At 36.1% G+C, this 27,847-nt stretch overlaps 3 protein-coding genes across 3 annotated transcripts; 2 read left to right on the plus strand and 1 right to left on the minus strand.

The window, feature by feature from the left end:
* The first annotated feature begins 8,993 nt into the window (after window positions 1-8,993).
* On the plus strand, window positions 8,994-14,470 carry LOC142980123 (juvenile hormone esterase-like). Its single transcript, XM_076125432.1, has 3 exons — window positions 8,994-10,185; window positions 10,807-12,053; window positions 14,251-14,470. Exons 1-3 carry the CDS (start codon window positions 9,991-9,993, stop codon window positions 14,462-14,464), a joined length of 1,656 nt encoding a protein of 551 aa, XP_075981547.1. The 5' UTR covers window positions 8,994-9,990; the 3' UTR covers window positions 14,465-14,470.
* Window positions 14,471-15,526: 1,056 nt separating this feature from the next.
* On the plus strand, window positions 15,527-18,497 carry LOC142980205 (juvenile hormone esterase-like). Its single transcript, XM_076125539.1, has 3 exons — window positions 15,527-15,700; window positions 16,821-18,076; window positions 18,284-18,497. Exons 1-3 carry the CDS (start codon window positions 15,527-15,529, stop codon window positions 18,495-18,497), a joined length of 1,644 nt encoding a protein of 547 aa, XP_075981654.1.
* A 3,919-nt stretch (window positions 18,498-22,416) lies between these two features.
* On the minus strand, window positions 22,417-27,538 carry LOC142979979 (esterase FE4-like). Its single transcript, XM_076125228.1, has 4 exons — window positions 27,343-27,538; window positions 26,676-26,858; window positions 22,933-24,221; window positions 22,417-22,641 (listed from the first exon to the last, which is right to left on the minus strand). Exons 2-4 carry the CDS (start codon window positions 26,856-26,858, stop codon window positions 22,470-22,472), a joined length of 1,644 nt encoding a protein of 547 aa, XP_075981343.1. The 5' UTR covers window positions 27,343-27,538; the 3' UTR covers window positions 22,417-22,469.
* Between the last annotated feature and the right edge of the window lie 309 nt (window positions 27,539-27,847).

Here is a 27,847-nt window from a genome sequence, read left to right on the forward strand (position 1 = left end):
TGTCTTGTGTATTATTCTATACTTAAGGAATGACTTCATCAGAGAGTACCCATAATGAAAAAGGGAAGTGAATTTGAAAGAAAATTAAGTTTTATCTGATGAAAACTCAACACAGACGGACTAAAAAGACCCAAATCACAATTTCTAGAATACAATCGGGTTTAAGTTTCCATTGCACTAGACTTTTGTACAAAACCAAGAGCTAACTTTAATATAATTTTAATTTTGACTGCAAAAGGCGTGTTAAAAAGAGCATAATATAGCAGGAATATAACACAAATCTGTGAAACCTGTGCAATCTTAAATAAAATATAACTCGTATCATAACAAATAGTTTTATAACAACAGTGACAAAACATTTTCTCAATGTTCTTTATTCATCAACTTTAGTACAAGTTCTTAAAACAGTCACAGCAATTCACCAAACAAATATGTTCCAAATATACACCAAAGAAAGCTACAATCTAAAGAAATAGCAACTTAAACAAACGTTGACAATACAGTAATACTCTAGAGAGTTCAGACATGTCTGTATAACAAAGATTCTCGTAATAAGTCCATTGTTACCTGCAAAACTTCAGCCATTACCTCTCACTGCTCTCAAACTGCTTTTATGCAACTTGTTCCGATTTATGTGGCTTGTTCCCACTAAATTGTTACAACAAACAACGATTATATTATCTTTATTATACCCCAAACACAAGGGTTTGTTTTCTTGAAAACATTTAAATTTAATACTTGGAATTTCGGATGCAGTTTTTTGAAGTTATTTAGTGATTATTTATGAAGTTAACTACTGATGCAACTTTAACCAACAACTTAGTAAAGAGTCTTATCTATCCATCAGATGATTTATCTAGATTCTTATTGAAACTGTTGTGTATTTCCAACATAAAGTAGATGTATGAGACAGGCCACCGCCAGCTGCATAAACCTGCGGATCACTGATATTCGATTTCTGAATTTTGTATACCTTTGACGAACCTTGCGCAAAAGCTTTCGCGTAAGTTGTTGTTCTATAGTTATAGTAAAGTAGTAATTGTATGTTTAAAAGAACTAAAAACAGCCAACCAAATCTATTTTCAAATACATTGAAATAATGGAATGTTCGTGACATTAAAACAAACGATAGGAAAAAGGTTACCAAAAAGAAATACGAATTACGCAGACATTTTTCCTGTCCCGAAAATCTTTCCTTAATTACTTATTCATAACAACCCTTTACTTTTACAAAACGCCTACATTGTCATAGTCGCTATAAATTTTCGCCACCACATCGTAATTTATAAATAGCGTAAAGATAGGGTCAAGCCAGTTCGTTCCGAGGTCCGAGTCTCAATTAGAAGCGCCCTAACCAAATATCTGAGGGTCAGCCCTTTATTGCGCTGCACGGGATTCGAACCTATTTGCTTTTCATTAAATGAAAATGTTTGTTGAAGACGGGTAGAGACAGATTTATTTCTTTTTAATGTAATCTCTAAGGTTCGTGTTTGTTCATTCGTTTCCAAGTTCTCCTTGAATAAAATGTTCGTGATCGCTTTTTTTATGATTCTATGTAAGTATTTATTTGAGAGAGAATTAATTAGTAGAATATCTTGGAAGTCAAAGCTGTATAGGAAGGCTAATAAAGCGTCAAAGGCTTCTATTCGTAGGTCGAGTATTTGCTATTAGATTTTTCTGTTTGGAATGAAATAGAGTAGCGTTACTAAGCCTTGTACTTGCTTGTGCGTAATATTTACGGTTAAAACATACATATATTTAATGTGTGAATACGCGAATTGACGTGAACACGCATTTTATCTTAAAATGCCTAACGTTTCGGCGCAGGCTGACTAATATATGCATTTACCCGGCTGCTTCACAAGAAGGTTATATTTTAAGTAATGTGCTTACTAGTACTCAAAACTGCTAGTACTGTTAGGTATAAGTTATAAACCACTGCACAGTAGTGGAAACATTTATGAACAATGCTGATGCAGAACAAACTGGGTGAACTTTACGAAGGTATGTATGAAAGTTTGTATGGCAAAGGTTTTTGAAACAATGCCTGAATGAACATTAATTCGGTGAAACAGTGCTCGCCTTGCGTGTTGTACTATGAGGCATCTCATTCTTACCTATGATTTCCAGTTTCATAAATGATTCGGTAAAATATTTGTTATAAAAACTACCTCTTTATTTCTCTTTTCTCGATCACGAGTTCCCTGGTTCGATTCCAAGGTGGAGTAAAGTGGTGGATTTCGTATTTTTTTAAAGTATTTTCGCAATAGAACAAAGTTATATCCAAATGGTGCAATGTATTTTTTGAGTCCGTTGTTTATATGTTTGTTCCGTGGCGGCATGAAGAAGGAAAAGACAGAATTACTTTCGCATTTATAATGTTAGTAAGGATACCTTCGGCACGTACAACAAGATAAACTCAGCAGGATGTATTTATCTGATGAGATTGATCTCTCGAGCCGTATACGACTCACATTACATAGTACATAATAAATATAATCTCCTAAACACATAGAATACTTATTGTATATCGTCACACCTGTTTTAATAAGGATATGAAAATTAATTCCGCGTTGAGCTTCTATGAATTAGACACAAGGAATCACTTTACTCAATTAACAACTATTTAAAAGCCAGTGTACATCGCTTACTTCCTTAGATGATGGTGATTAACATGTAACTTCAAAGCAGCAATATACAAAATAAAATTTAGCCCATTAACGTACCACTGCTGGCCACGGGTCTCCTCCCGCAATGAAGGAGGGGTAAGGCCTTGAGTCCACCACGCTCGCCATGTGCGGGTTGGCCATATACAGAATAGTGATCATCAATTTGCCGTACACTAGTTGTCAACTGAGATACGTGATTCACATACTGACGAGTGTTTAAATATATATATATGTATGGATATGGCAATGTAAACACTACCATATATAAACAAATGCTCTAAACGGCAGTGCAGTTATTGGAAAAAATAACGATACGGCATAATATGATGTGTCATAAGTCATAATGCAAAGCATCATAGCATTTCATCGTTGACCACTACAGTTTCTCAGGATAAAAGTAAGTGAGGTATATAGGCTTCCTGTTAAGATGTCGAAATAAAGGCTGCCGCCGTTGTTTTGATGGTTTTCGTGTCTTTTAGGGCGTTGCTTAGTACGGCATTCATGTCTTACTAATATCGTCTTATACATAAAGTTTCCTCAGTTAATTTTCATCATACACACAACAAAAATCTATTAAGGCAAATAACGAATAACGATAAAAGAATCCAGTCTCAAAAGGCTAAACATTTAAAATTTCCCAATTTTCTTGGAAAACTTCTAGGAAGATTAAGATATTCTCGCTAACTTTGAGCAGTTTTCAGGTCACTGAACTGTGTAAAGCCTAAAATGGGGACTCAATTTCAAAAAGAAATTCTAGATTAACTTTGTTAGCATATTACGTTCTGAGTAAATAAAGATAGAATAACATCAGGCGCTATGAGAAAAACTATATAAATATAATAAAGGTTCCTTTAAAAATATGTCTTACGGCTTCCTTTTAACTGTATTTTTTAGCTTTTAGTCATAAAACTTAGTCATGTAAGTTATTTTTGCGCCTAGGATCGTGAAAATGTACTAAAATAATAATGTTACAAGTTTAACACAAAATATATATTAAGAAAGTGTGTAAGTTCTTTCTTGGTTTGCTATAGATAATCTTTAAAACTACTGAAACGTCTTGTTTATTGTTAAATAGTTTTACTTTTTTTAGTTCCTGTAGTAACAATTAAGTATTCCTGTCTAGGAGACTTCAAAGACACAATGACACTAAACGCAACAAAACCTACCAGACTTATGGAAGACACAAAAACACACACACAACACACAAATATTTGCACTATGTAGGAATTGAACGTGCAACCTCTACCTTACGGAAACTGACATTGTAAAACAGTTACCTATATTCCTGACCTTTTTATTACAAAATTAATCGTCAGAACAAAAATAAATGCAAACACGAGGCCACGGGCAAACGTTAGGTTAATCATAAAACATAGTAATCTGACTAATTACTACGCCTAGAGTCACGAATAAATAGTAAAATGTAATAGTATCATACGGCAAGAGGTCGTAACCTCGACCGCGACTTGTGCAAACTAAAATTAGATTTTTGAAGGAAGTTTATTTGAGATCTTTTTAGTTGCATCCATTGATTAATGGCTAAAAAGATGAGGAAACTTTAGTAACTAATATTTGTAGTGTTTATATATGAGTGGTTTTATGGACATTTGTTTGTATGTTTGTATGTGTGGTTGTATGGATGCATTTCCACACGTATAGCTATTACAGGACTAACCACAAAATTAGGTCATGAACAAATAGCACTAAGTTATGAACCCGGGGGACCCTTCTGCCTTTAAACTTGCATTTTTGGACATTCATAGAGCGAGAATGATGTAGGAGGATGTATGAGAAAGAACTATCTAGAAGCTAAAAAAGAAAAACTTAAAGTCATAAAGGAAGTTCTTTTTCACTACTTCAAACACTGAAGATAAAGGACTTAAACTGACGACAAGTTTAATAAGGATTATTAGTCGTTTGTCTTGGGATTATTAATATAATTTCTAAAGAAGTCCTGCAACTTTAACTTACGTCAGTCAAACGTAAAGTGAATAAGTCAAACTCCAAACTTGAACCCGTAACCTCGTCGCTAACGTCCTTAACTGTTGCACATTCATACACCCCACACTTGGACAAAGTTAAATTAAAAATATTCCACATTTCCTTCTAAATTAACTTGTGCGATTACGTAATGAAGTTTTCTACTTATGTCAGCTGTTATAAGGGCAAGTTCTTTGAAAGAAAACATTCGCTGTTCGTTTTGTTCTTCTACCCAATGCTCGGAAAATTGCAAGAAAAATATTTCTTTACCTGGATGTAATCTATCAGCCTGTTCAATTTGAGCTCAAGTACCTATATATGTATTTAAGGCTATGTAATTTAGTTGTTTAACTTGAATAAAAGAAATACTAATTCATGTCTCCGATCCACAGACAGTTGATTCGGGTCTGGTTGTATTTTATATCCTAACTAGCTGACCCGCGCAACTTCGCTTGCGTCACATAAGAGAGAATGGGTCAAATTTTTCCCCGTTTATGGAACATTTTTTACTGGTACTCTGCTCCTACTGGTCGTAGCGTGATGATATATAGCCTATAACCTTCCTCGATAAATGGGCTATCTAACACTGAAAGAATTTTTCAAATCGGATCAGTAGTTTCTGAGATTAGCGCGTTCAAACAAACAAACAAACAAACTCTTCCGCTTTATAATATTATATAGTATAGATAAAATAATAATAACGACGGATTTCTCTCTGGTTGTTCTTAAAGTAAAAACTGCTAATTTACAAAAATGTACCTAATCAACGAAGATGGAGTGATCACTATTTTAATCACAGTGGCTTAAAAGAGACATAGACATTGCAATACTAGAATAAGTGAGATGACAATATTTAAAGAATACAAGTGAACCTTACAAAATTTAAACATAACGCGCAACTAAACTGTCCCTTAAGTTACAGTACACATGACAACAAAAGTGACAACAACTAACAGCAGTTAGAGAAGAGTGGGATTATCTCCGACTGTACCCGAACGTACCCGAACATACACGAACATACACGAATGTACGATGAAACGACATTACCATACGAGCGTGCGTTGATTAGTACTCCTAACTTATGACTTTTACATGTTTGCTCTATGTAGCACATAACTTTCAGATGTCAAACGTTGAGACTTTTTTGTAAATGTCATAGGCATCTCTTACTTTCACGATTTATTTCATCGAATTTATTATAGCACAAGCGGTAATCCTATTGCCACGTTTGTTTATTTTTTTGGGGAAACAGATAGATTAAACTACAAGGATGGATAAGTACAGTAACAATTAAAACTTTATCGAAAACCAGCATCCACTTGTTATGTGACATAAAGATAAAAAAGTAAAATACATAGGTTTGATTTCGACAATACAATAAGTATAGCAAACTATACCGAACATGTAACAAGATAGGGTTCTGCTACAGAGAAAACCTATACAACAATTTACCCAGCCAGGCAAACGAACCCGATACTATAATAACGGCTATCGCCAATACCGTTCGGAGTATAGCTACAGTATTGGTAATTACAGTCATAAAATAACATAAGTACTTCGTATATAGTTAGCCCACATCGGTTTGTAAACGATGAGACGTGTCAGACAACTTGTGACACAGCAAAACCATAGATGGATGGCCACAATGCTGTTTATAGCGTATGTATCTGTATATACGAGAATCACCGTGCACGTTCACAGTTGGTTCTTGTTGTTGTCAGTACGCAACACAATTGTTGTTGTCAGTACAATGTGTTAAAGCAGCTAAGATTAGCAGAAAATTTAAAAACTTCTATTTTGATACCTATCTTAATTAAAAACGATAATATATAGTACATACTTATATTCCAAACTGTCGCACACACACGTTCAAAACCCATCCTGAGATTAACAGTAGCCCCGGAATGAGAAATCCTCATAAAATGTTGGTAAGCTCATCAGAGCGCCTAATCACAATAAGAGGCATTTAAGAGGACAGTAAACGCGACAATCGCACCACGCATTCATATATAAAACGTAATTAAGTGCAAGGAGGTGCGCGCCCGCCGCCTGTTAATCCCAGTAATAAAGAAAAATACCCGGGAACCGACGGCTAATTGTTATAAACTGGACAAACATGCAAATTGGACGAGGGAAGGACTTCCTCGCCGTTTTAATTCAAAAGTTATCTCGTTGGAGCCGGTCCGCAGTCGCCCAACGACTGCGCTCGGCATTCGGCCCCTCTCGGCCGGAGCTCGGCCAAAGTTTGCCTCTAAAACATTTTTTGCCGCTTTAAAGCCGAGGGGTGAAGGAATCAATTTGCCGTTCGCCGGGTGAATTCGTTTTGATTGATTAAACAACAATTTAGTTAAGCGAATTGTTAGGGAGTAGAGCCGTCCGCTCGCGTAATGATATTGTAAGTATTGGATTAAGTACCGAGTCTGTTTGTGTTCAGTAGCGAGGAGCGATGACTCAGCTGCGTGTAGATCACGATTAATCGTCGCAGCGGATGAATGACCTACTGCTTTCTTATTGAGAGTATCGTAAAACATTTGTGTTGATATTCTGTACGTGATAAAGCGTAATGTTTGCAAGGGTCAGCCAGAGGTCAGTCACACCTACATTTAGCAATTTTAGCACCTTAATATAAATGTTTATTGACATCTTTTGTGGACATTAGTACTTAGCAGGCGCAGGTAACTTAACAAATGAAGAAAAACAGTACAGCATTATACAAATTAATGGCCTGTCTTTACGTATTGAACATGATTCAGGTAGCGTTAGATAAAGGATAATTTGCGGCAAAGCTATATCTCCGTTTGTGATGCTCAGAAGGCATACGCAAGATTGACCGCATTTTGGCAGACGAACCTGAGATTTGAGTTATTTTTTTACATTTTATAAAATGTGTATTTTAATCTAATCAAGCTGCCACTAGGCTACTAATTACAGATACAAAACTTAGTATCAATTTTCTGGTCAGTTTAGGTTTCATTAAGAATCTTTCTTTAAACCTTTTCACAAAGAAAGGTGATGCAAAAACTAAACTACAAAATACGTCTGACTTTCACAATAAGACAGTTAGTTTTGAAAGCACTTACTATTATTACTGGGGACCTTCCATTCATTAAGTCTTAAGTGTTTTCATCTCAGCTCGCAGTTTCCTTGAAATCGGTCTCATGTTGAGTCTCAAAACTTTTAGATCAAATTATTTTCGTTAGCACTAACTTGGGAGTTAAATATTTACTTTGATTTTATTTAAAATAGAGCTTAAATGGTTTTCTGTTATTCTCAAAAAGTAGTTTATAATATTACGCCTGTAGTACGCCGGAAGGGGGTGCCCTAAACAGACATATACAGATCACATCGGCGATGTATTGATAAAGGTCAGGTGCGAAGTACTCGTAACCGGCGGTTCTGTATAACAAGATGAATGGATGTGAATGAAGCAAGAGAAGTTTGTAAGGATCGTACCAAGTGACTTTCTATGGTCTCTGACAACTATAAAAAAGACGTGATATTATCTATGTGTGTATGAACCCGAAGATGTAGGTGGTGCAATAAATGCATCCATGTTTGGCCATTAACAAGGTAAGTTCCATGAATTTAGTATGTGGTGAGGGGCGAGCACAGGGACAGCACAGCGCACACATGCCGTTACTAGTTTCGGACTATCAATCAACAGAAATGAGAAAATTCCTAGATAACTTTCCCTGCTCTGGGAACTGAAATCAAGTCGAAGGTTATCAAAAATATGTTATTTTTAGAAATTACTTAAAGTGGTTGTACCAAATGTCGACCTTAACATAGTTAACGAGGTTAGATGAATTAAAAGATGATAAATGTCTAATTAAGGCCACATATTTTATGCACACTTGAACTTTACAACTTACTTGGTTATTTAAAGGAATGCAACGTCCCCAACCGACACTACGCCAGCATGGTACACCCTTGCCATTGGTGACACGGTCGGTAGTTCATACGACTGCTTGCTCTCGCGTCATGCAGATTAGGTCTCGGGTTCGATTTCCTGGTCTTTTCAAATTTGTATTAGATTATTTCTCATTTTAATGATGGCCGAAGTCCAGAGCCCGGTAAATGGCAATAGACTCTCACTGACTGACATTGTTAATGTGCGAAACGTGGGTATATCATACACCTCTGCTTACCACTTCATGTATAGAGCTTTCATGATATTCTGTACGATGTATTATTATATTACCTTAGCATATAACTTATATATAACTACGTATATGCTAATGTCCCCGCATTTCAAACACACGATCTCACTACTAGTCAAGTCGTAGTGAGTAGCCACTTTCACATACATTTACTTACTCAACCACCTAGGTAGGACAGATAAAACCGTGCGAACACTATCTATCTTCAAAGTAACGATAGTTAGCAAACATAGAATAGGAACAGTATCATAGATTAACAAACGTTGTTCAACTGTTGCGCAAGACATTGCCGAGAGCCGCTGATCGGCCGGCCTTCCTTGCAGTACTGGCTAAACTCTCTAACCTAACACTGGTTTAGACAGATGAACTTGACCCGTGGTCTTGAAATAATTGCATATTATGTGTTGTGAATTAAATAACGCGGAAAAAAGTAGTTTTTTTATGTATCTTGTGTAGAAACAGTCTTGTAGTGTCTGTTTGTCAGCTGTTTGTAGGTTGAAGTGAGATATGTTTAGTTAGAATTGTGTTTGTAAACAGTGATTAGTTTAAAAAGTAATTTCTGTGATAATGTATGTGTGAAAGTGCATTTGTTTCGTGTTAACAAACAGCTGAACCTCTTGGATTTTGCTGAGTGATAGACTACATTCTAGAGAAAGACTTCAGTTATTAACAATACAAAACGCGGGTGTAACCGTGCCGTAATATTACAATAAAAACTAGTGACAACATTGTTTAACAAATAAGGAATATAAGGACAGAAAGGGTATATTTTGTATTAGTTAGTATAATTATAAAGTGCAGTTCTAATTCTAATTAAACTTGAGTATTCCTCCCTCGTGTTAACAGACTAATCTTGAAAAAGATTAAAATTTCCGAATCACCGGCCGTAAACATAAAAACTTAATGTTCTTTTTAAAACTTCACCAAGATTACTTAATTAAAGCTCTGCTGTTTTAGTGTTCTCTAGTGCACTCGTATACGCGGGAACACGGAGACTACATCAGAAACATCTGTGCATAAATCACGACTACTTGAATACAATGTCACAAATCAACCGATATGAAGGTTGTATTAATAAAATATTGACCTTTATGAAACTTAATATGATTTAGACGAAATAGTAATCAAACTTGAATCAAAATCGTTCTTAGAACGTCGTGTTACGATGCAAAATACAAGCTATGTCTGAAAATTTGTTAGTAAATATGATAAATCCAAAGTTTGTGTTGTTGTTGTGTGTGCAATACGCATGTGGCTTCTTTGTGAAGTACACGCCGATAGTGCAAGTGAGTGAGGGCAGACTGAGGGGAGTGAGAGGACTCAACGGACAGAACCAGTATTACGGGATACCGTACGGTACCACACACAGATTTCAAGTAAGTGCAACTGCAAATTTGACACAGTGGTCAACGTAGTTGCCTCGCTGCAATAACCGTAGTAGGTACCACGTGCGGTGGGTTCGAATCCCACCGATTACAAATATTTTTGTGATGAGCACGAGTATCTGTTCTGACTCATACATATGATTTAGAAGTATATAAGTTTGTATTTTTATCAGTTATTTGGTTGGTTACCATAGTACCATCTCTGGTTAGTTTGGAATCAAATGACCGTGTATGAGTTGTCCAATGATATTTATTAAGTAACGCAAGTACCTTAAAACTATTTTATGAGGTGAAAGTTGAGTACCTAAATGACGCCATGTAACATGAGGTGTCGTTTCCTAAGATGCAATCTAGCAGGTAAATAATATGGTCAATATATTTCACTATTACCGTGTTAATGATGCAAGTCAGTCGTAAATCGACGTTTATGTAATGCCGCTGCGAAAATACATTTCCTTACATGCATAAAATAAACAAAGATTGGAGCTGAACATGATTTAAATCTGAACTTCCAAACATGATTTAAATCACAGGTCATCAATCAATCGTCATGGTCTCTCTTATAGAATAAAAAAGATTAGTGGCGTAATTATTTGTTTTTTTATTTTCTAGCCCCCAACACCACCTGCAAAATGGAACGGCACCTTCGACGCTGTGCTTCAATGGAAGTCCTGCGCTCAAGCTATCTCCTTCGTCCACCTCGGCGTGGAAGACTGCCTTACCCTTGACGTCTACACTCCACCACAAGCCGCCAGGGGGCAGCACCTACCAGTATTAATCTTCTTCCACGGAGGAGGATACTACTACGGCGGCAAGTGGAACTACGACCCAGAATTTCTAGTCAGAAAGAATGTTATAGTAATCATAGCCAATTATAGAATGGGAGTCCTAGGGTTCTTATGTTTAAATAATGTTGCCAACCTAGGATTGAAAGACCAGGTCGCTGCTTTAAAATGGATTAAGAAAAATATAGCTGCTTTCGGAGGAGATCCTGATAATGTGACTATCTCTGGTCAGAGTGCAGGCAGCAGTTCTGCCGCAATGCATTTACTGTCAAAGCAAAGTAAGGGATTGTTCCACAAAGCTATCTTAATGAGTGGAATAGCTTTAGCCCCTTGGGCATATAACTTCGACCCTCTAGGAGCGGCGTTAGAAGACGCTACAAAACTAAGAAAAGTAAAAACTGAACTGGACGTGTACAACACATTTTTGAAGACACCATTACACGATTTATTAGCCGTCACTCACGGCACTTCAATAGATTTCAAGTATTTTAAATATTCCCCGTGTTACGACGCGAATTATACAAACTCATTCTTCCATGACACTCCCTACAATACTATAAAGTCTGGAGACTTCAACAAAGTGCCGGTAATCGCCGGGTTCACTGACCTCGAAGGGCTCTTGCTCTACGGTCTGAATAGCCAAAGAACTTTAGAATATTTAGACAATAATTTCACTGAGAGGCTACCTTCCATATTCTCTTGGTGTTCTGATAAAGATAAAAAGATGATAGCGAATAAAATTCGTTCACATTACTTTGGGAATGAGAGGATTAATAGTAGAGTAAGAGGAGGTGTTGACTTATATTCTGATTGGATAGCTTATGCGACAGTTGATGCATTTTCCAAGTTGATAGCAAAATATTCAGACAAGCCGGTATATAATTACCTATTCACTTATGAAGGGGGCAGGAACTTCGCGAAGGCTTTGTTCTACAGGGATATAAAAGGAGCGTCTCATTCTGACGACCTGTTCTATCTGTTCAAGCCTGCAGGGTTCACGTTCAGGGTGAACAAGATGGATGATCTGATGATTGACAGGTTTACCACGATGTTGACTAACTTTATGAAGTTCGGGTGAGTTAATTTCTCATATTAATTTAAATATTTATCTGCCAAAAGCATATTTAATTAAGCAAAACCGTACCGTACTTAGATTTTTTCTTTCGAGCTTTTTAAGGGCTTGTTATCGCACCAAAAGCATTGTTATGGGTCATAGAATTCAATAATATTGTTATCTTAAATTATTGAATATATTATCTTATCATCAATAGTGTACAGTCAACTGTATTACAGGTTAATATTATTTTATATACATAATTAGCATCGCGCTGCGTGTCCTCACTTTTATATTTCGAAACCCGCGCAGCGTGTCAGCATTATTTTTATTGTAATTGAATTGTACTTAAATTACTAAGTGACATTAAAGCACTCGTCGTGAAAGGTTGTGTTTATCATTCCCTATACCACAATCTTTATAACATCTATATCACTCATTACCTAGCATCTCTTTGTAGGCAGTGACAACTCCCTACAAATAGAAAGCTTTATTATTCGCAAACAGTAGAGAACTCACGGATAATATAATTAATAATCATATATTTTACTTAACACAATTCTTAGATTTTCAAAACTTTTCTATTTTATATTCGAATCATACTAAGCTAAAACTAACTAAGTATATTACTTACTCTTAAAGGTATTTTCACGAAACTACACAAAGACTTAAAACTACAATATTTACGGAAACACTCAACTGACTCAACTGTGAGGTGCACACGTGTAAAATAAGCACATTTCATACAAATTACACGTGCACTGAGACGATATTACAACACTACTTAACGTTTAGTGTTGTGCTTAGTGCTGCAGGTAATGTAATGCGTTTCTTACTTCACTGCATAGCTATTCTAAGTAATTGGGCATTTTCAAATAATACGGTCTAGTGGTTATGAGATCTACTATAATCAATGGCGATTGAGACACCAATGTAATTTCCCTCAGAGTGCGATTTGAACAACTATATACACTCGAAAGTGTGGTTAAATTGTTTTATTATTGATCCCATTAAAATGTGTAATATTATTTGCACGTAACGGAATTATTACTATTCTTCTTAAAATTTACCGAAATTGAGCTCATACTCATAATCTGTAGATATCGAAAGCTTGTAAGAATAAATAATTGTATTTCGTCAACTTTTTTGCGGAAAAAACTACTTGACGGATTTTCATGAATTTCGGTACAGTGATAGCTTATAATCAAGATTAATACATAAGATACTTTTGACCTCGGAAAATCTTTTTCGTGAACAAAGTCGCAGACAGAAGCTTACTTGTATAAAATATTTAAACGAGACTTTATTCTACCTATAATTTACCTGTACATTAGCTAATTTCTTAACATTTTAAGGCATGCTACACACAAGTTATTGACACACATTGTCTTGCCATTTCTCAACAGCATCGGATACAACCGCACACACATTACACACAGATAAGGCTGCGTTCACACGGAGTCGTGTCTTACACGAACATTCGGTTTAAAGATCCTAAAACCGAAAACCGTTCGTGTAAACTCTTTCATAAAAATACAATTGCCACTGACCAGGATCCTGCAAAAAGTGAGATCCGACAGAGTAAGACACGACGCCGTGTGAACGCAGCCTTACATGTCCATACAGTCCATCCTGTTTGTACATCACTATGTTTTGTGTTCAAATGATGCAACTAAAGCTATTCATTCGGACAACTGTCGTAAAGTTGTTTAATTACCTGTTGAGTATAAAGCTGTTTTGTTTCGCTGTTTTGTATGGCTTCAGATGAACATGGTTCTTTTTAAGAGCTTTAGCATAATATAAGTGTCGAGGCAATTCGGTCAAATGGGACCAGTTGCTATAGTATTTAGGACAGTTTAAGAAAATAAATGGCTTTTTGGATCATATTTTGAGTCAAGCAAGGTTGTTGAGTAAGGATTGTTTAGAGTTCATTGCCAACTTCTACCTGGACCCCTTTTATAGAAACACCAATTTAAATTACAAATGCTAATTATTTTACTTATGTAAATTGAATTTTATAAACCTTACATTTATATATTTTTTCTATTAACCCATCCTGTTCTATTGTCGGACAAAGGTTCCCCCAAAATATTCCACCGATTTCTATCCTCAGCCATATTCTGCCAACCTTCAGGAAATAATTGGAAAAAAACCCTCTTTTACATTTTAAAACCTTACTACAAAACCCTACCTCACGAACGTTTCACCACGTTCCAGGGACCCAACTCCTTCCATCACCAAACTGCTGCCTCTCCGGTGGCCAGTGACAACAGCGAACAGATCACAAGTGATGGTGATCAACCAGCCGCTCACGGTGACGGACACTCCAGCCCACGTGCGCGGAGACTTCTACCTCGGGCTGCTGTGTCAGTACGGACTGCAGGGGTTCGTGCCCTGCGACAGTGCCATGCAGTGTCAGTTAGAGCAATAAATACAGTATTACTTATGTTCCTCTATTTTTATTTTGAATTACCTTAGCAGAAGCTAGTTTTGCGTCGAAAAGACTTGAAGCAGTAGATTTTGGCTCTCTGAAAGAACTGTATTACCAATCTAGATTAAGTAAAAGAAATATTATGGATCATAGTATTCTGAAACAATGAAGCCTTATGTATTTTTATGAAAGCACTGATTATCCCCGCTTTTTGTCTATCACATTCTTGTTCTTCAGTCTTTTAATAGTAAAGTCTGCAATTACCTACTAATACAACTTTACAAGGCGGCCTGTATTAGCGTTCTAGCTTAGCTAGACATTTTTTAGACCCAACAAAATGACTAACACAACACGTTTCGATCGAGAATCTAAACCAAATAACTATATGCGTAGTAAACTGGTATGCGGAAAGACTTCTATTGTAACACGCCATTAAAACACGGTTATTTTTTTTATCACTAATCTGAAGGTTTATGATGCTGTCCCTTATTACAAGCAACTTTAATTAAAATAATATATCTATTTTAAAAACCATTAGACACACTTGAGAGTTCAGTAAACAGTCCGTAAAGGATTTATAAACAAATATTCACAGATTTAAAATTGTAGCACAAGACCATTTTGGTAGAGCCAAAGACTTACACATATATTTTTTTAGTCAATTTTTTGGAAAGGATTTTTACGTAAAGCGTATATCAATCACAAAAAAACTTATATGAAAGAGTGTCGTTTTTTTCACATTTAACTTTAAATTTAAAATCTTCAACTCATTGTTGGTAACCGGATCGCCAAAAATACCAACTGTCTATGTCTTTTTAGGTTTCAGAAGTTAAAAGTCAATGCATTAACATAATAAAGTAGTAAGTTTTATTACACGTGCAGTCAACTTTCAAGGTCAAAAAACTCCGTACACAAATGTTTTTAATGTAAATATAGCATTAAAAAAACAATATCCTAATATTTTTTATTCAAAACCAGTCAACGGTCGACAACTTATTCGAGACGGCTCACAAAGTAACTCTAACACAACGTGAGATAATGTACATCGCTTGACAAGTGAACATGTCAATTGAACTGAAGTTTGTGTTGTTGTTGTGTGTGCAATACGCATGTGGCTTCCTCGTGAAGTACACGCCGGTAGTGCAAGTGAGTGAGGGCAGACTGAGGGGAGTGAGAGGACTCAACGGACAGAACCAGTATTACGGGATACCGTACGGTACCACACACAGATTCCAAGTAAGTAATTCCAAACTTTAATTTTCAATCAAAATTGGGCTAATATACCAGCAATGAAGTGCTTCTGGAATGATCTGGGGAGAAATACTTGATTCCAATACATACATAATATCATTTTTTAACAGAGACCAAAGAAGAGCAATGTTACGATCCTTACAAACATGATTAACGAATGAAGTTATAGGGTTATACTGAAGTATTTCTGCCGGAAGAATTATTTACAACAAAATTATTGTATCATTTATTTTAACTCAAGAAAATATAGCTATCTAAGATGTATAAACAAGCAGTAATTCTCGACATGAACTAGGTATAAGGGGCAATCAGGGCAAGGTGGCTCGTTAGTAATTATAGTAATATGCTATATTTGTAAAGTTAATTGACTATTGCAAAGGACGGCTGTTTGCTTCTAGAAATGTGTTATTATTTTACTAAATTATTGCTATTCCACATCTATTATAAGTCTACTCCCAAAGATTTTTTTCAATACACAGACCAAAAACCTTCTTTTCATAATAGCTACGCATTTCTCTTCCTTTCAAGAGTTCCCAATGAAGATATTATTATCGCTTCGAAAATTTGCCCTATGAAAATTATCATCAATGAAACAAGAATATGACTAAACATACTTTCTGACAAGGAGCTTCCTAGGTTAAGGTTATTGAAGAGATCTAGAGACCCATCTATAGGTTGCCATTCACGTCAATAAACATATTATTTTCACTCCGTAGAGCATAAATTAACCGAAGAAGAAACGAACTAATTAGCATTTTCTTTATTTTACATATCATATTGTCCCCATACCCTCATCGTAAGGTCATCAAACTCAACGATGTTAATTTAGGTATAAAGGGTTGCACTCAAATAAATCGATAAACACCTCACAAAAAATATGCCTTACCTGCACCAAAAAAAGGTAAATAAATATCAAAGACAAAAAAATGCGATCACCCTTTACCTTCCTATATCACGAAAGATTTACATACTTAAAATGATCATAACAAGATTAGCAGCCCAGAATGATCGCATCGCCAAAATACAGCACACAATCTACTTGTAAAACATATTCAAAGGTAAAATAAAATTTAAAGAACATGACTTTTAATGATTTGCTTTCCAGCCACCAAAGCCACCAGCAAAATGGAATGGTGTTTTCGACGCTACACTGCAGTTCGATTCCTGCGCGCAAGCCATCTCCATCCTCCATCTTGGTACAGAAGACTGTCTCACCCTCGACATCTACACCCCACCACAAGCCACCAGGGGACAGAATCTCCCCGTACTCATCTTCTTCCACGGTGGAGCCTACTTTTACGGCGGAAAATGGAACTTCGACCCAGAGTTTATAGTAAAGAAGAACGTCCTAGTAGTCCTTGCCAATTATAGAATGGGAGTTCTAGGGTTCCTATGTTTAAATAATGTTGCAAACTTAGGATTGAAAGACCAGGTGGCAGCTTTGAAATGGATTAAGAAAAATATAGCAGCTTTCGGTGGAGATCCTGATAATGTGACTATCTCTGGCGAAAGTGCCGGGGCGACTTCTGCGTCCATGCATTTATTGTCGAAACGAAGCAAAGGATTGTTCCATAAAGCTTTCATAATGAGTGGAGCCGCTCTTACCCCGTGGGCGTTTAATGTGGACCCTCTGACACCTTCGTTTGAAGATGCAGCTAAAATAAGAAAAGTACGAAGTGAAGAAGACGTGTACAATACATTTTTAAAGGCACAAATTAATGATTTGCTGGCCGCCACCGCAGACTCTACTATAAATATTAAATATTTCAAGTATTCACCATGTGGCGATGCCAATCACACCAAGCCTTTCTTTCATGACACTCCTTACAATATTATAAAGTCTGGAGACTTTAACAAAGTCCCGACAATATTCGGATCCACAGATCGTGAAGGTATCTTTATATACGGTCAAACTAACCAAAGAACTTTAGAATATTTAGATAATACTTTCCCGGAGAGTCTGCCATCGATATTCGCGTGGTGTTCCGATAAAGATAAAAGGAAGATAGCAAATAAAATTCGTTCACATTACTTTGGGAAACAAAGAATAAATAGTAGAGCTTCGATCAAAGGTGGCGTTGACTTTTATTCCGATTGGGTCGTTTATGGAGCGAATGACGCATTTTCGAAGTTGATAGCTAGGTATTCAGATAAACCAGTGTACAATTATCTGTTTTCGTATGTGGGGGATAGAAATTATATGAAGATATTGCTCGATCAAGTGGGCATGAAGGGAGCGGCGCACGCTGACGACTTATTCTACCTGTTCAAGCCTGGAGGACTCACGTTCAACGTGAACAAGTTGGATGATCTGATTATAAACAGATTCACCACATTGCTGACCAACTTCATGAAGTTTGGGTAAGTTCACTCATAACTCGCTTGCCTTTATTTTTTACTGTCTGATGAGTGCAACGAACTATAAATTCTCATGCATTTATAAAAAGCAATCACATCTCGACTTCAAGTGAGTCAGTTATAACGGGAATTTTAATTGCAGGTCATCGCTTTCGGAACTAGAGCCAAAAACGAAAAAAAATGCGCTAATATCGTATTTTAATCTTGCAGAGATCCAACACCAACAGTTTCTGAGCTGGTGCCTCTCACATGGCCAGTGACGACAGCCAACAGGTCTCAGATGATGGTGATCAACCACCCCCTCTCTGTGACCGACACTCCCCCCCACGTCCGCGGAGACTTCTACCTCAGTATAATGTGTCAATATGGTCTGAAAGGTTATGTACCCTGCGAGAGTGCTATGCAATGTAATTTGGATAAATAAAAATGTAGGCACGATCTTTCATTTTAACGCTGTTCTAAAACAAGCGTAGGTGTCTTGCCGAAGTCTTAAATTTGTCTAAGTTGAAACTATATTGTTGGATAGATGGATATAGGAATGATTTTAACTTTTTTACGCAAAATCTACTTAAAAGTAACCTACATAATAAATCAACTAGTATTCGAAAAAATTACAAATTAAACTAGTCAAAGCAGCTACCGTGTAAATAGCTGTAGGATTTGAAAATGAAATCAAGGCTTTTTATTGCAATAACTGCCAAAATATATAGGAATTTCCACCGATTTTAGGACACCGCATTAGCTAGCTAGCTGTTTTATAATTGCATAAATTCAAATGACGACCTCTAGTTGTTTAGTCAAAGTTCATTGCTACTTGCGTTACTATTCAACAAGTAAAATAATATGATACGATGCAAATAAGGCTGCCCGAGACGACAAGGTAAGTTATTACGTGGTCATAAATGTATATAAACACATACATTATAAACAATGCAAAGTTATACGTAACAAATATTCGACATATATGGTATCTAATTCTAAGTAACTTTTTACTTAAAATAAGATACCATTGTACCCTATGAAGGCACTACGAGTACTACGAACTCTGAGCTACAAGTGACCATAGACTGTCTATAGGAAAATATTTTGTAACTATGCCTACTTCAATATGAACTTTCGCAAAATAATATCGAAGTTGTTAATAAACCAACCAACTTCACAGTGAATTTGATACGCAAACGATAAATTGTAAACACAATTATACGTTATCTTTTAACTGTATAAAGTAACTTTTATCTATTACATTCGTTGCAGTTAGTTAATCGATGGTTGCTTTTCCTGCCTAACCATTGAAACATAACGAATTTCCGTTTTAGTCGTATAATTTTATTCTTTGATTATTATGTACAAGTACATAGGTACAAGGTTTATTAGATTTCGTAACTTGTATGATTATTTATTGCTTATTGTTATGCCCATTAGAAATGAAGAGGATATCCTGCCTAATAAAAGACGACACGCGTACATAAGCTAGCCAATTGCAAATTGATATTTACCGACAAAACGTCGTTTAGGTTATTATATAAGTCATTTTTAGCAACTTTTCAGGAGAGACAAATTTCAAATCCATCTTTCGATTCTCCAGCCAATGACATCAAAATGTCAAAATATTACTTACGTGGTGATAGAACTTAAAGGACGAAAAGCTACCATCCTAAGTTTGTTTAAAATCTTTTAGCATTGTTAGTCATCACCAACCACTATTTCTTGACGAGTACTCGATACATATTGCCCGTTGGAATCGTCGAAATTAACCTTCAATTTCTACCTTAAAAATGTTTCCTTGAATCGATCAAATAAATTCATATTTGAATATGTAGTTCCCAAACTACAACATACAGTACTCCATAAAGCGAGTATCTCGAACATTAACGTACCATGAATGTCATCTACGACTTTATGACAACCACCACTCTATTGAACTTTATTCAGCGAACTTACCTTACATCTTGAGACACCATAACACCACATTATAGCCCAAACAGTCCAGTCCACAACATTATTGCGTCATAAATCCACAATTCTTTACATACTTTACATTCGATGGTTTGCGAATGCAGTGCAAACAATGGTGAATCCTAGATCCCTCACACGAAATGAAATAAACTATAAATCTGCAAATACGCTTGAGGGGCGCAGCAAACAGTCCGCGTACGATTTATAAATATGCAGATCAAATATTAAAAGGAGAGCCACAAGATCATCCCGGAACGAACAAAGATTATGCAGCTGTAGATGCGATGTAAATCTACTTTTAAAGTGTCTAAACTATCACGGTTTGTACACATATTACTAAATTGCTAAACGGGTTGTTGCGTAATAAGAATTGTAAGGTTTACAATACCTTATTTGATGCCGGTCGTCACGGACTATCTGATGTAGCTGCTTAGCGTCATTTCCTTGAGACGCTAATTTCTCCGCAAACCCTCACCTGGTCACTATTTTTCAATTGTTAGAAATTGACGGGACTTCGACGCACAACACTAACTCTACTTTGTCTAAAAAAGTAACCATTGTAATGAATTTACGCGAAAGTATTTTAGATTACTTTCTGGTCTACTCTCGGTACTAACGTCACTCTAACACTACTAGAAAATCACCAGAAATCCGGAAAATTAAGCGCGAACCAGATAAGAAAAAAACGATTCGTTCTGAAAATTAGTTCTCTAAATTGTTTAATTGTCTATAACGTACTAATATTGTAGAATATGGTGGATAAAAAACAATTTCGTAAGTTATTATTCCCGTAAATAATAATTACAGTCCACAATTTTATTAACCGTATGAACAATAAAAAAAATACATCAATATAATGGAAATTTCATAATTGTGCTGGTAAACGAAACATTAAAAACAAAAAAAGAATCGCCGTTTATTTATTTTTCTTTCGTTGGAGCAGGCAAAAGAAACAATACCCACACAGCCTTGTCTTCCTCAAATACCAGCTTGTAGGCTCGGTTCGAGTTATACCTGTAACTTATATAAATCAATTAAAAAAAAATATTATTTCAAAATTCGAATTGCACCAAATTGCGCTCCAGTAAATAATATTATTTATTGTTTTATACTTATTTGGTAGAAAAGCTCGTTTAATACATACGATTTTTTTAACTTTAAACGCTAGTTATATATATAACATTATATAACATTATATAACACATAGTATTGTTGTTTATAAAACTCCGAAGCATTTAATATTGTTGTATGAATTGCGAGCACGTTTCCTTCCACTTGACCGACTGGAAGTAATTGTTCCTTACAAGTTTATTAGACTGTGTAAACTGTATATAATTCTCTTTAACTAAAACCAATACTTGCTACAATATAAACGTTTAACTTAACAAAGTACTAGTTTGTTGTGAACTTGCAGTTAAAATGAAAGTTCAGTAAAGGAAAGAGAAGATTTTCATAAAATATTGAACTTAAATTCAAAAGGGGAAATATCTTGTAATATTTAAAACAGAGTAACTATTTTAGCAACTGATAATTATATCACCGTTTTAGACGCAATGTCATAAACGTATCTATCTACAGTAATCTACACTATTATCACAAACGTGCATAGAACACATTTGCGAAGAGATAATTAATCTCCATTTATTTTATTACCAGTAATTACCAATACTACCTGGTCAAAACGTTTCTCTAAAGCCTTCATCTGCATGTAATATCAAACAACATTAACCAATGAATAAAGTTACGACTTATAAATTCATTTTCTACCTAATATACTATCTGCAAGTCTACCTAGTGCATGTCCTGAGCCCGCAGCGGTGCACTGGCATCGTCTCAGAATAAATATTCAATGTTTTCATTCAATTTCTCGCGACCACCCCCCCTCGCGGCCCGTGCCCTGCCCCCCCTCGCCCGTCCACAGCCGGACCTCAGATCTCCGAGCTGTTGGAACAACGATAAAGTGATATTCAATGAATTGACTACCCGCTACTGGAGACTGCATGCAATACAATTTATTTATTCGACTTGGTTAACTTTTGAGATTATGGTGCATCTTTCTATTTATGTTTGGCGAGTTAGTTTTACCTTTCTGTAAAGTTAAGCGAGCAGAAGTTTAGTCATGGTACAATGATGGGTGGTCGCTTGCAACTCCGTCAAAGTGTCTCCGTGCTTTGAAGACAATGTTAAGAGTTAGCTGTGGCAGAACCAAAATTCTTATCTTTCTTATGTATACGAAGATAAACTAATAATAAGAAGGAGACCTGAAAAACCATTGTCTAATGTCATAATAAATTGCTTGAAAGAAATCAGCAGATTTGGTTGTACAATACATAATACAACCTACCATAATACCCTATTTTTGCGTCGAGGTATAAAAAGTGAACAAATTCTTTTACCTCATAACCCGTTTATTTAAATTAAACTTATGATATAGAACTCGTTAATGAGTCCTCCTGTACATAGAGTAGGTGGTGTTCCAGAACTTGATGTCGTCGTCCAGCCAGAGCGGCTCCCTGGAGAACTCCTTGTTGATGACGAACACGTGAGGGTCTTCAGGGTCTACTGGCTCCCACTTTGGTAATGATGGCGACCTGGTTTCAGGAGTAGGGTCACTGGAAACAAGTAAATCGTATGTTACATTATTCGTGAAAATTAAAAAAGCGATTATGTAAGTTGAAGATTCCGGTTTTATGTACATTTTTGGTATTCTTTTCTTATTTTCGTGGTTAAAATGTTCCATAAACTTATTGTAAGTACCGCTAAATACTTAACAATAAATTAATACATAATTTAGCCATTTGTTGTTTTGATTCAGTAAAATAATGCGAAATGTGGAGATCCATTCATATACAGTTGCATATTTTTTTGTAAAATTAGAAAGATATTGTAAACGTAAAACTTACTTGTGTTTAGCGAAGTTGGTGAACAACTCCGACATAGTATTAATCATCTTCTTATCATCATCTTTTATGAACATGGACGGCATTCCGTTACCGAATAAATAAAACAATTCATCTCCGTGGGTCGCTCCCGGTTCGGTCCTGAACCCGGCCACTGTTTTAGCAAGATTCAATTTACCATTGTAAGAAAACTTGTACAGATACAGCGGTTGATCCGTCCTGTTCAACAACAAATCCATTGTGTTTATCACGGGATAAGTAATTATAGAATCACCTTCGAATTTCGCAAAGGTACCTAAAGTCTCATTAGTAATGGGTTCTCCCTTCATGTACATTTCATCTAACGTCTCAGCCGTAGCGTTCCTTTCTTCATCAGTAGGAAATACTAAATCCCTTGGTAACGCGTCATAGAAATTCATATTCATTATAGTCGTGTCGTTCTCTAAACCGGCAAAGAAGTATCCTTCTGCGTTGTTGTATCCATAGATCAAAGGCACTTTGTTAAACTCTCCTCTGCTTATTAAGTTGTAAGGTGAGTCGGTAAGGAACCTTTCAATGCCAGGGATCTCTTTTTCAATGCAAGGAACGAAGATATATTCTGATGGAGCAATATTACCTATCTGTCTTGGCACTCGAGCTTCCATTAAGTCATCAGCTGTGACATTGTTGAATATTTCGTACAATTCGTAAGGGTCTTGGGTGTCATGGCCCATAGTTAGAGCTAGTTGGCTGGCTGTTTCCAAAGGATCAAACTGCAATGCCCAGGGTGCTGTAGACGACGCGCTTTCAATGATAGCTCTCTTATACATGCCGACAGACATCGGAGATAGCAGATGATACATGACGGACGCCGCTCCGGCACTCTCTCCAAATATAGTCACGTTGTCAGGATCACCACCGAATGCTCTAACGTTCTTCTGAACCCACTTCAGCGCAGTGAGTTGGTCTTTCAAGCCAACATTGCCGGGCGCTTCTTTAATACCCAAACACAGGAAACCTAAGACCTCCAATCTATAGTTAATGGTTACCAGGACGATGTTACGTTGCATAAAGTATTCAGGGCCGTAGAGGAACGGAGAGCCTGACCCGTGGGAGAAGCCTCCTCCATGAATGAAGACCATGACTGGGAGAGGTTCAGCTGAAGGGTCTTGCTTAACTTGAGGAGTGTACACGTTTAGAGTGAGACAGTCCTCGTTCCCTCGCACATATGTGTGGGCGAATCTTTGCAGACATCTGACACGATCATCGTCGGCTTCAAACACACCTTCCCATTTAGGATCAGGTTCGGATTCCTGAGGAAAAAATAGTAGCATGATTTCACCGAAGGTAATAAATTAATTTGATTTTATTGCGTAACTGTAGATCTCATGATCAATTCCTAGTTATTAAGTTTGCTTAAAAATTATAGTTAGCAGTCAAAATATTGAAATTATAACATCTAATTTAAATGGCTACATATACGATAAAATAGTAAAATGAATGGAAAACATACACCAATGTGTCTGTTAACCTTTTGTGAATACTAAACTTTATTTGACTGTAGACATCAAGTGTAAATAACGAAATCACGCAAATTCATGGTGTATTTTATATGACGCAAATAAAACGACACTTGAACTAGTTGTAAACAGATTGTACACATACATTGCGTAGTTAATTCGGTGTAACATGTAGGCGTAACGGTGTTGACAATTCAATCGATTACATAGCAATTAATCTAATTCAAAAGGTTCATTTTCTTTGTGTTACTTTGCTTTTAACGTGGAGCTATTGAGGAAATCAAAACTAGTTGCCATGGTCAAGTTTAATTATAAATGCGACTTTTTGAATAACATTTGCATATTTTCTAAACAAAATGTAACAAACTGCTACGCTTGTTTAGATTTTTGAAATATGTTATAAGTTTTCCTTATTTCCGTTCTGACGTTTGTAAATGTTAGTTCAGTCTTTCAGCAATGAAAGCGTTATAGAATTTACAAAGCTATTACGTGTACCTAAAGTAAATAAGAAAATTTCTAAGACTACAGGAAAACTAAAAAAATATTGTTTTACAATTTACCCTCGTGGCAGTCATTGTCAGATAAGAATGATGGAGTTCAAAAAAAGTCTGAATAAATCCATGAATCACTATCATCTAAATATTATATTATATAGGACTAGCTGACTCGCGCAACTTCGCTTGCATCACATAAGAGAGAATGGCTCATCATTTTCCCCGTTTTGTCACATTTTTTACTGGTACTCTGCTCCTATTGGTCTTAGCGTGATGATATATAGCCTATAGCCTTCCTCAATAAATGGACTATCTAACACTGAAAACAATTTTCAAATCGGACCTGTGGATCCGGACATTAGCGCGTTCAAACAAACAAATTCTTCAGCTTTATAATATTAGTATAGATAGACTGTGATAGCTTGCACTATCAAAGAACAGTTAAATGATTAAGTTAGCAGAACGATATCGACCTTTGAATTCAATCTTCAGTGCGACATCGAAGCAATCCGTATCGGCTTAAAGTACCACTAATTACAATACCTATAATAGGTATTATCTTTAAGTGGATAAGCAGGACAATTAACAAAGTACAAGTTTATAACAATGATTGTTTTTTACACGACACATGCCAACTAAATAGCCTGTAATTAGTTTGTAAAGCAAATAATTGTGCTATTTATGTAAACTTAAGGTAAAAAGTATCTATTCTGACCTATTATCTACTTTGTAAGAACAATTATTGGTATTTACAATTACTTATTGTTGCAATCGTTTCTGATGACTAGAACTTTTAAGCTTTTAACCTATAATTACCGTCCCACTGCTGGGCAAGTGTCTTCTGCCAATTTTAGGGAGAGTTTTAGGCCATGAGTCCACCACGCTGGCCAAGTGTGGGTTAACTTAAGAACTATTTCAAGGCATGTAAGGTTACAATGTTTTCCTTCAAAGTTTAAGCAAGTGATATCTATCCAATATTCACATAGGTCCCAAAAGTCAATGGTATGTTGCCTCGGGTTCGAACCGTCGACTACTCACGTGGGATGCGCAACTTAAACCGTTCGGCTATCACTGTTTAGGACTTTTCAGGTATACTAACGTAATGGATATTCTTTCTGAAGGGCAGAAGAAAGGACACAATTATTTTTTCACCTATGCATAACGTACAGTGGTGTGATGAACTTCATGTTTAATTGTTACATAGTTTTACTAAGAAATGTGGATTCTTTGTTTGTGTAAATAAAAATCATTATCAACAAAGTTTTTTCCTTATTGATAACAGGTCAAAGTCACACTGAAGGTTTGTCTTGTTATCAATTATTGAGTAAACATCATTACCATGACTTACAAATCCGGATTTTGGCTTCGATAAAATAACTATTTGAAATTAACTATTTTGCATCATTATCGCAAACAAATGCGCTGCATACTACGATATGTTTTGAAACGTCAAGAACTTCTCTAACTATGAAAAGATAAGACACTTCGTCTACGAATTGAAGAGTTACAGTAAAATGGCATCGATGTGAAACTAAATATGTAATTGTATGGTAGTGGGTTTTAACTCGTAATAAGTCTTTTATACTGTTTATGTTAAAAAACACGACTTCAACGAATAGTAAATTATTTTGTCAAAGCTTAAAATCTCCTGTTAAGTTCGTCTTTTCGAGATACCTAAAGCCAAAGCGAAGCGACCATATACATCCATATACACATGGACCATATATGTAAACCATTAAGTTATAAGCCTTACCTGAAATCTCTCAGTGATGGTAGCATAAGGTATCCCCGAGAACCTTGCGTAGTTGTCATCATCGATGAGTCCCTGCACCATGCCGCCGGAGGTCTGCACCGGGGAGGTGTGCTTCTTGCCCAGACGCAGGGCTGCACTCAGCGATATCAGCGTCAAGAACCGCTTGGTTAGTAGCAACGCCATCTAAATGGGAGGTGAAAGATGATGATGAATTTATACAAGGAGTTCTCCGGCATGGTGAATTGCAGAAAATTATTAAGCTTGGTGTGAACCCTTTTTTTATTTAGGGGAAAGCGTTTGCTAAAAGTATGTTCATCGTTAGTGGAAACGAGGGAAACTGCGAGGCGAACCTACGAGCTTTTGATATCGAAAGTCCTATATCTTAGCCATAAGGCTTTCAGCTAATTGTCCTTCTACAAAACCTAAAAACCACTTGTTTTTTCTCTATGATTTCCCCCAACTTTGCGCAATTTTTTCAACATATCGCCCGCCATTGGTAAAACTGATGATCCATACAAATAATACTGAATGAAATGAATTCCTAAATAAAGAACAAAACAGAAAAAATATTGCAAATATTTACAGCTCTATATAATATCCTTCCTCAAGTTTAGCCAAAGCACTACCAATTTATAATAATAACTAATAAATAAATGAAATCACTCACGATATATGTCCACTGCTCTCAGAGGCTCGAAGACATACAGGCTACTTATCGTTCAGATTGCAAGCGTTTAACTGTCAGTGCGTATATTTATGTCTCAGATGGTCTAACACACCCACGGACCGGTCAGGCCACTACGACAAAAAATTATAATATTACTACTATTTTTTACCACTTAGGTGTAGTAGCTACTACGCTCGCGCAGTAAGTGGCTTCAGTTTCCGCGTTGAATTTTATTTTTGTTAGATTTTTTCCTATCGGTTATTTGAACTTCCTTTTATATTGATGTTAGTAATTAACGTGTAATTATTCAAATTTCTTTTGACTCATGGTTTAGTTTGTTTGTGAACAAGCGGTAGCTTGCGGCTTTGCTTGCGGATTTATTTAACTAAGAACTGCTAACTTTTCTTATCGTCCCTCAGTATGAAAAAACTTCTTCTGAACTAGACCCTCTACAAACCAAAGTGATCTAGACTTATTTAAAATCGTCACAATTTTTAAAACCTAA

This window comes from Anticarsia gemmatalis, chromosome 17 (genome assembly GCF_050436995.1).
Source record: "Anticarsia gemmatalis isolate Benzon Research Colony breed Stoneville strain chromosome 17, ilAntGemm2 primary, whole genome shotgun sequence".
Classification (NCBI taxonomy): domain Eukaryota; kingdom Metazoa; phylum Arthropoda; class Insecta; order Lepidoptera; family Erebidae; genus Anticarsia; species Anticarsia gemmatalis.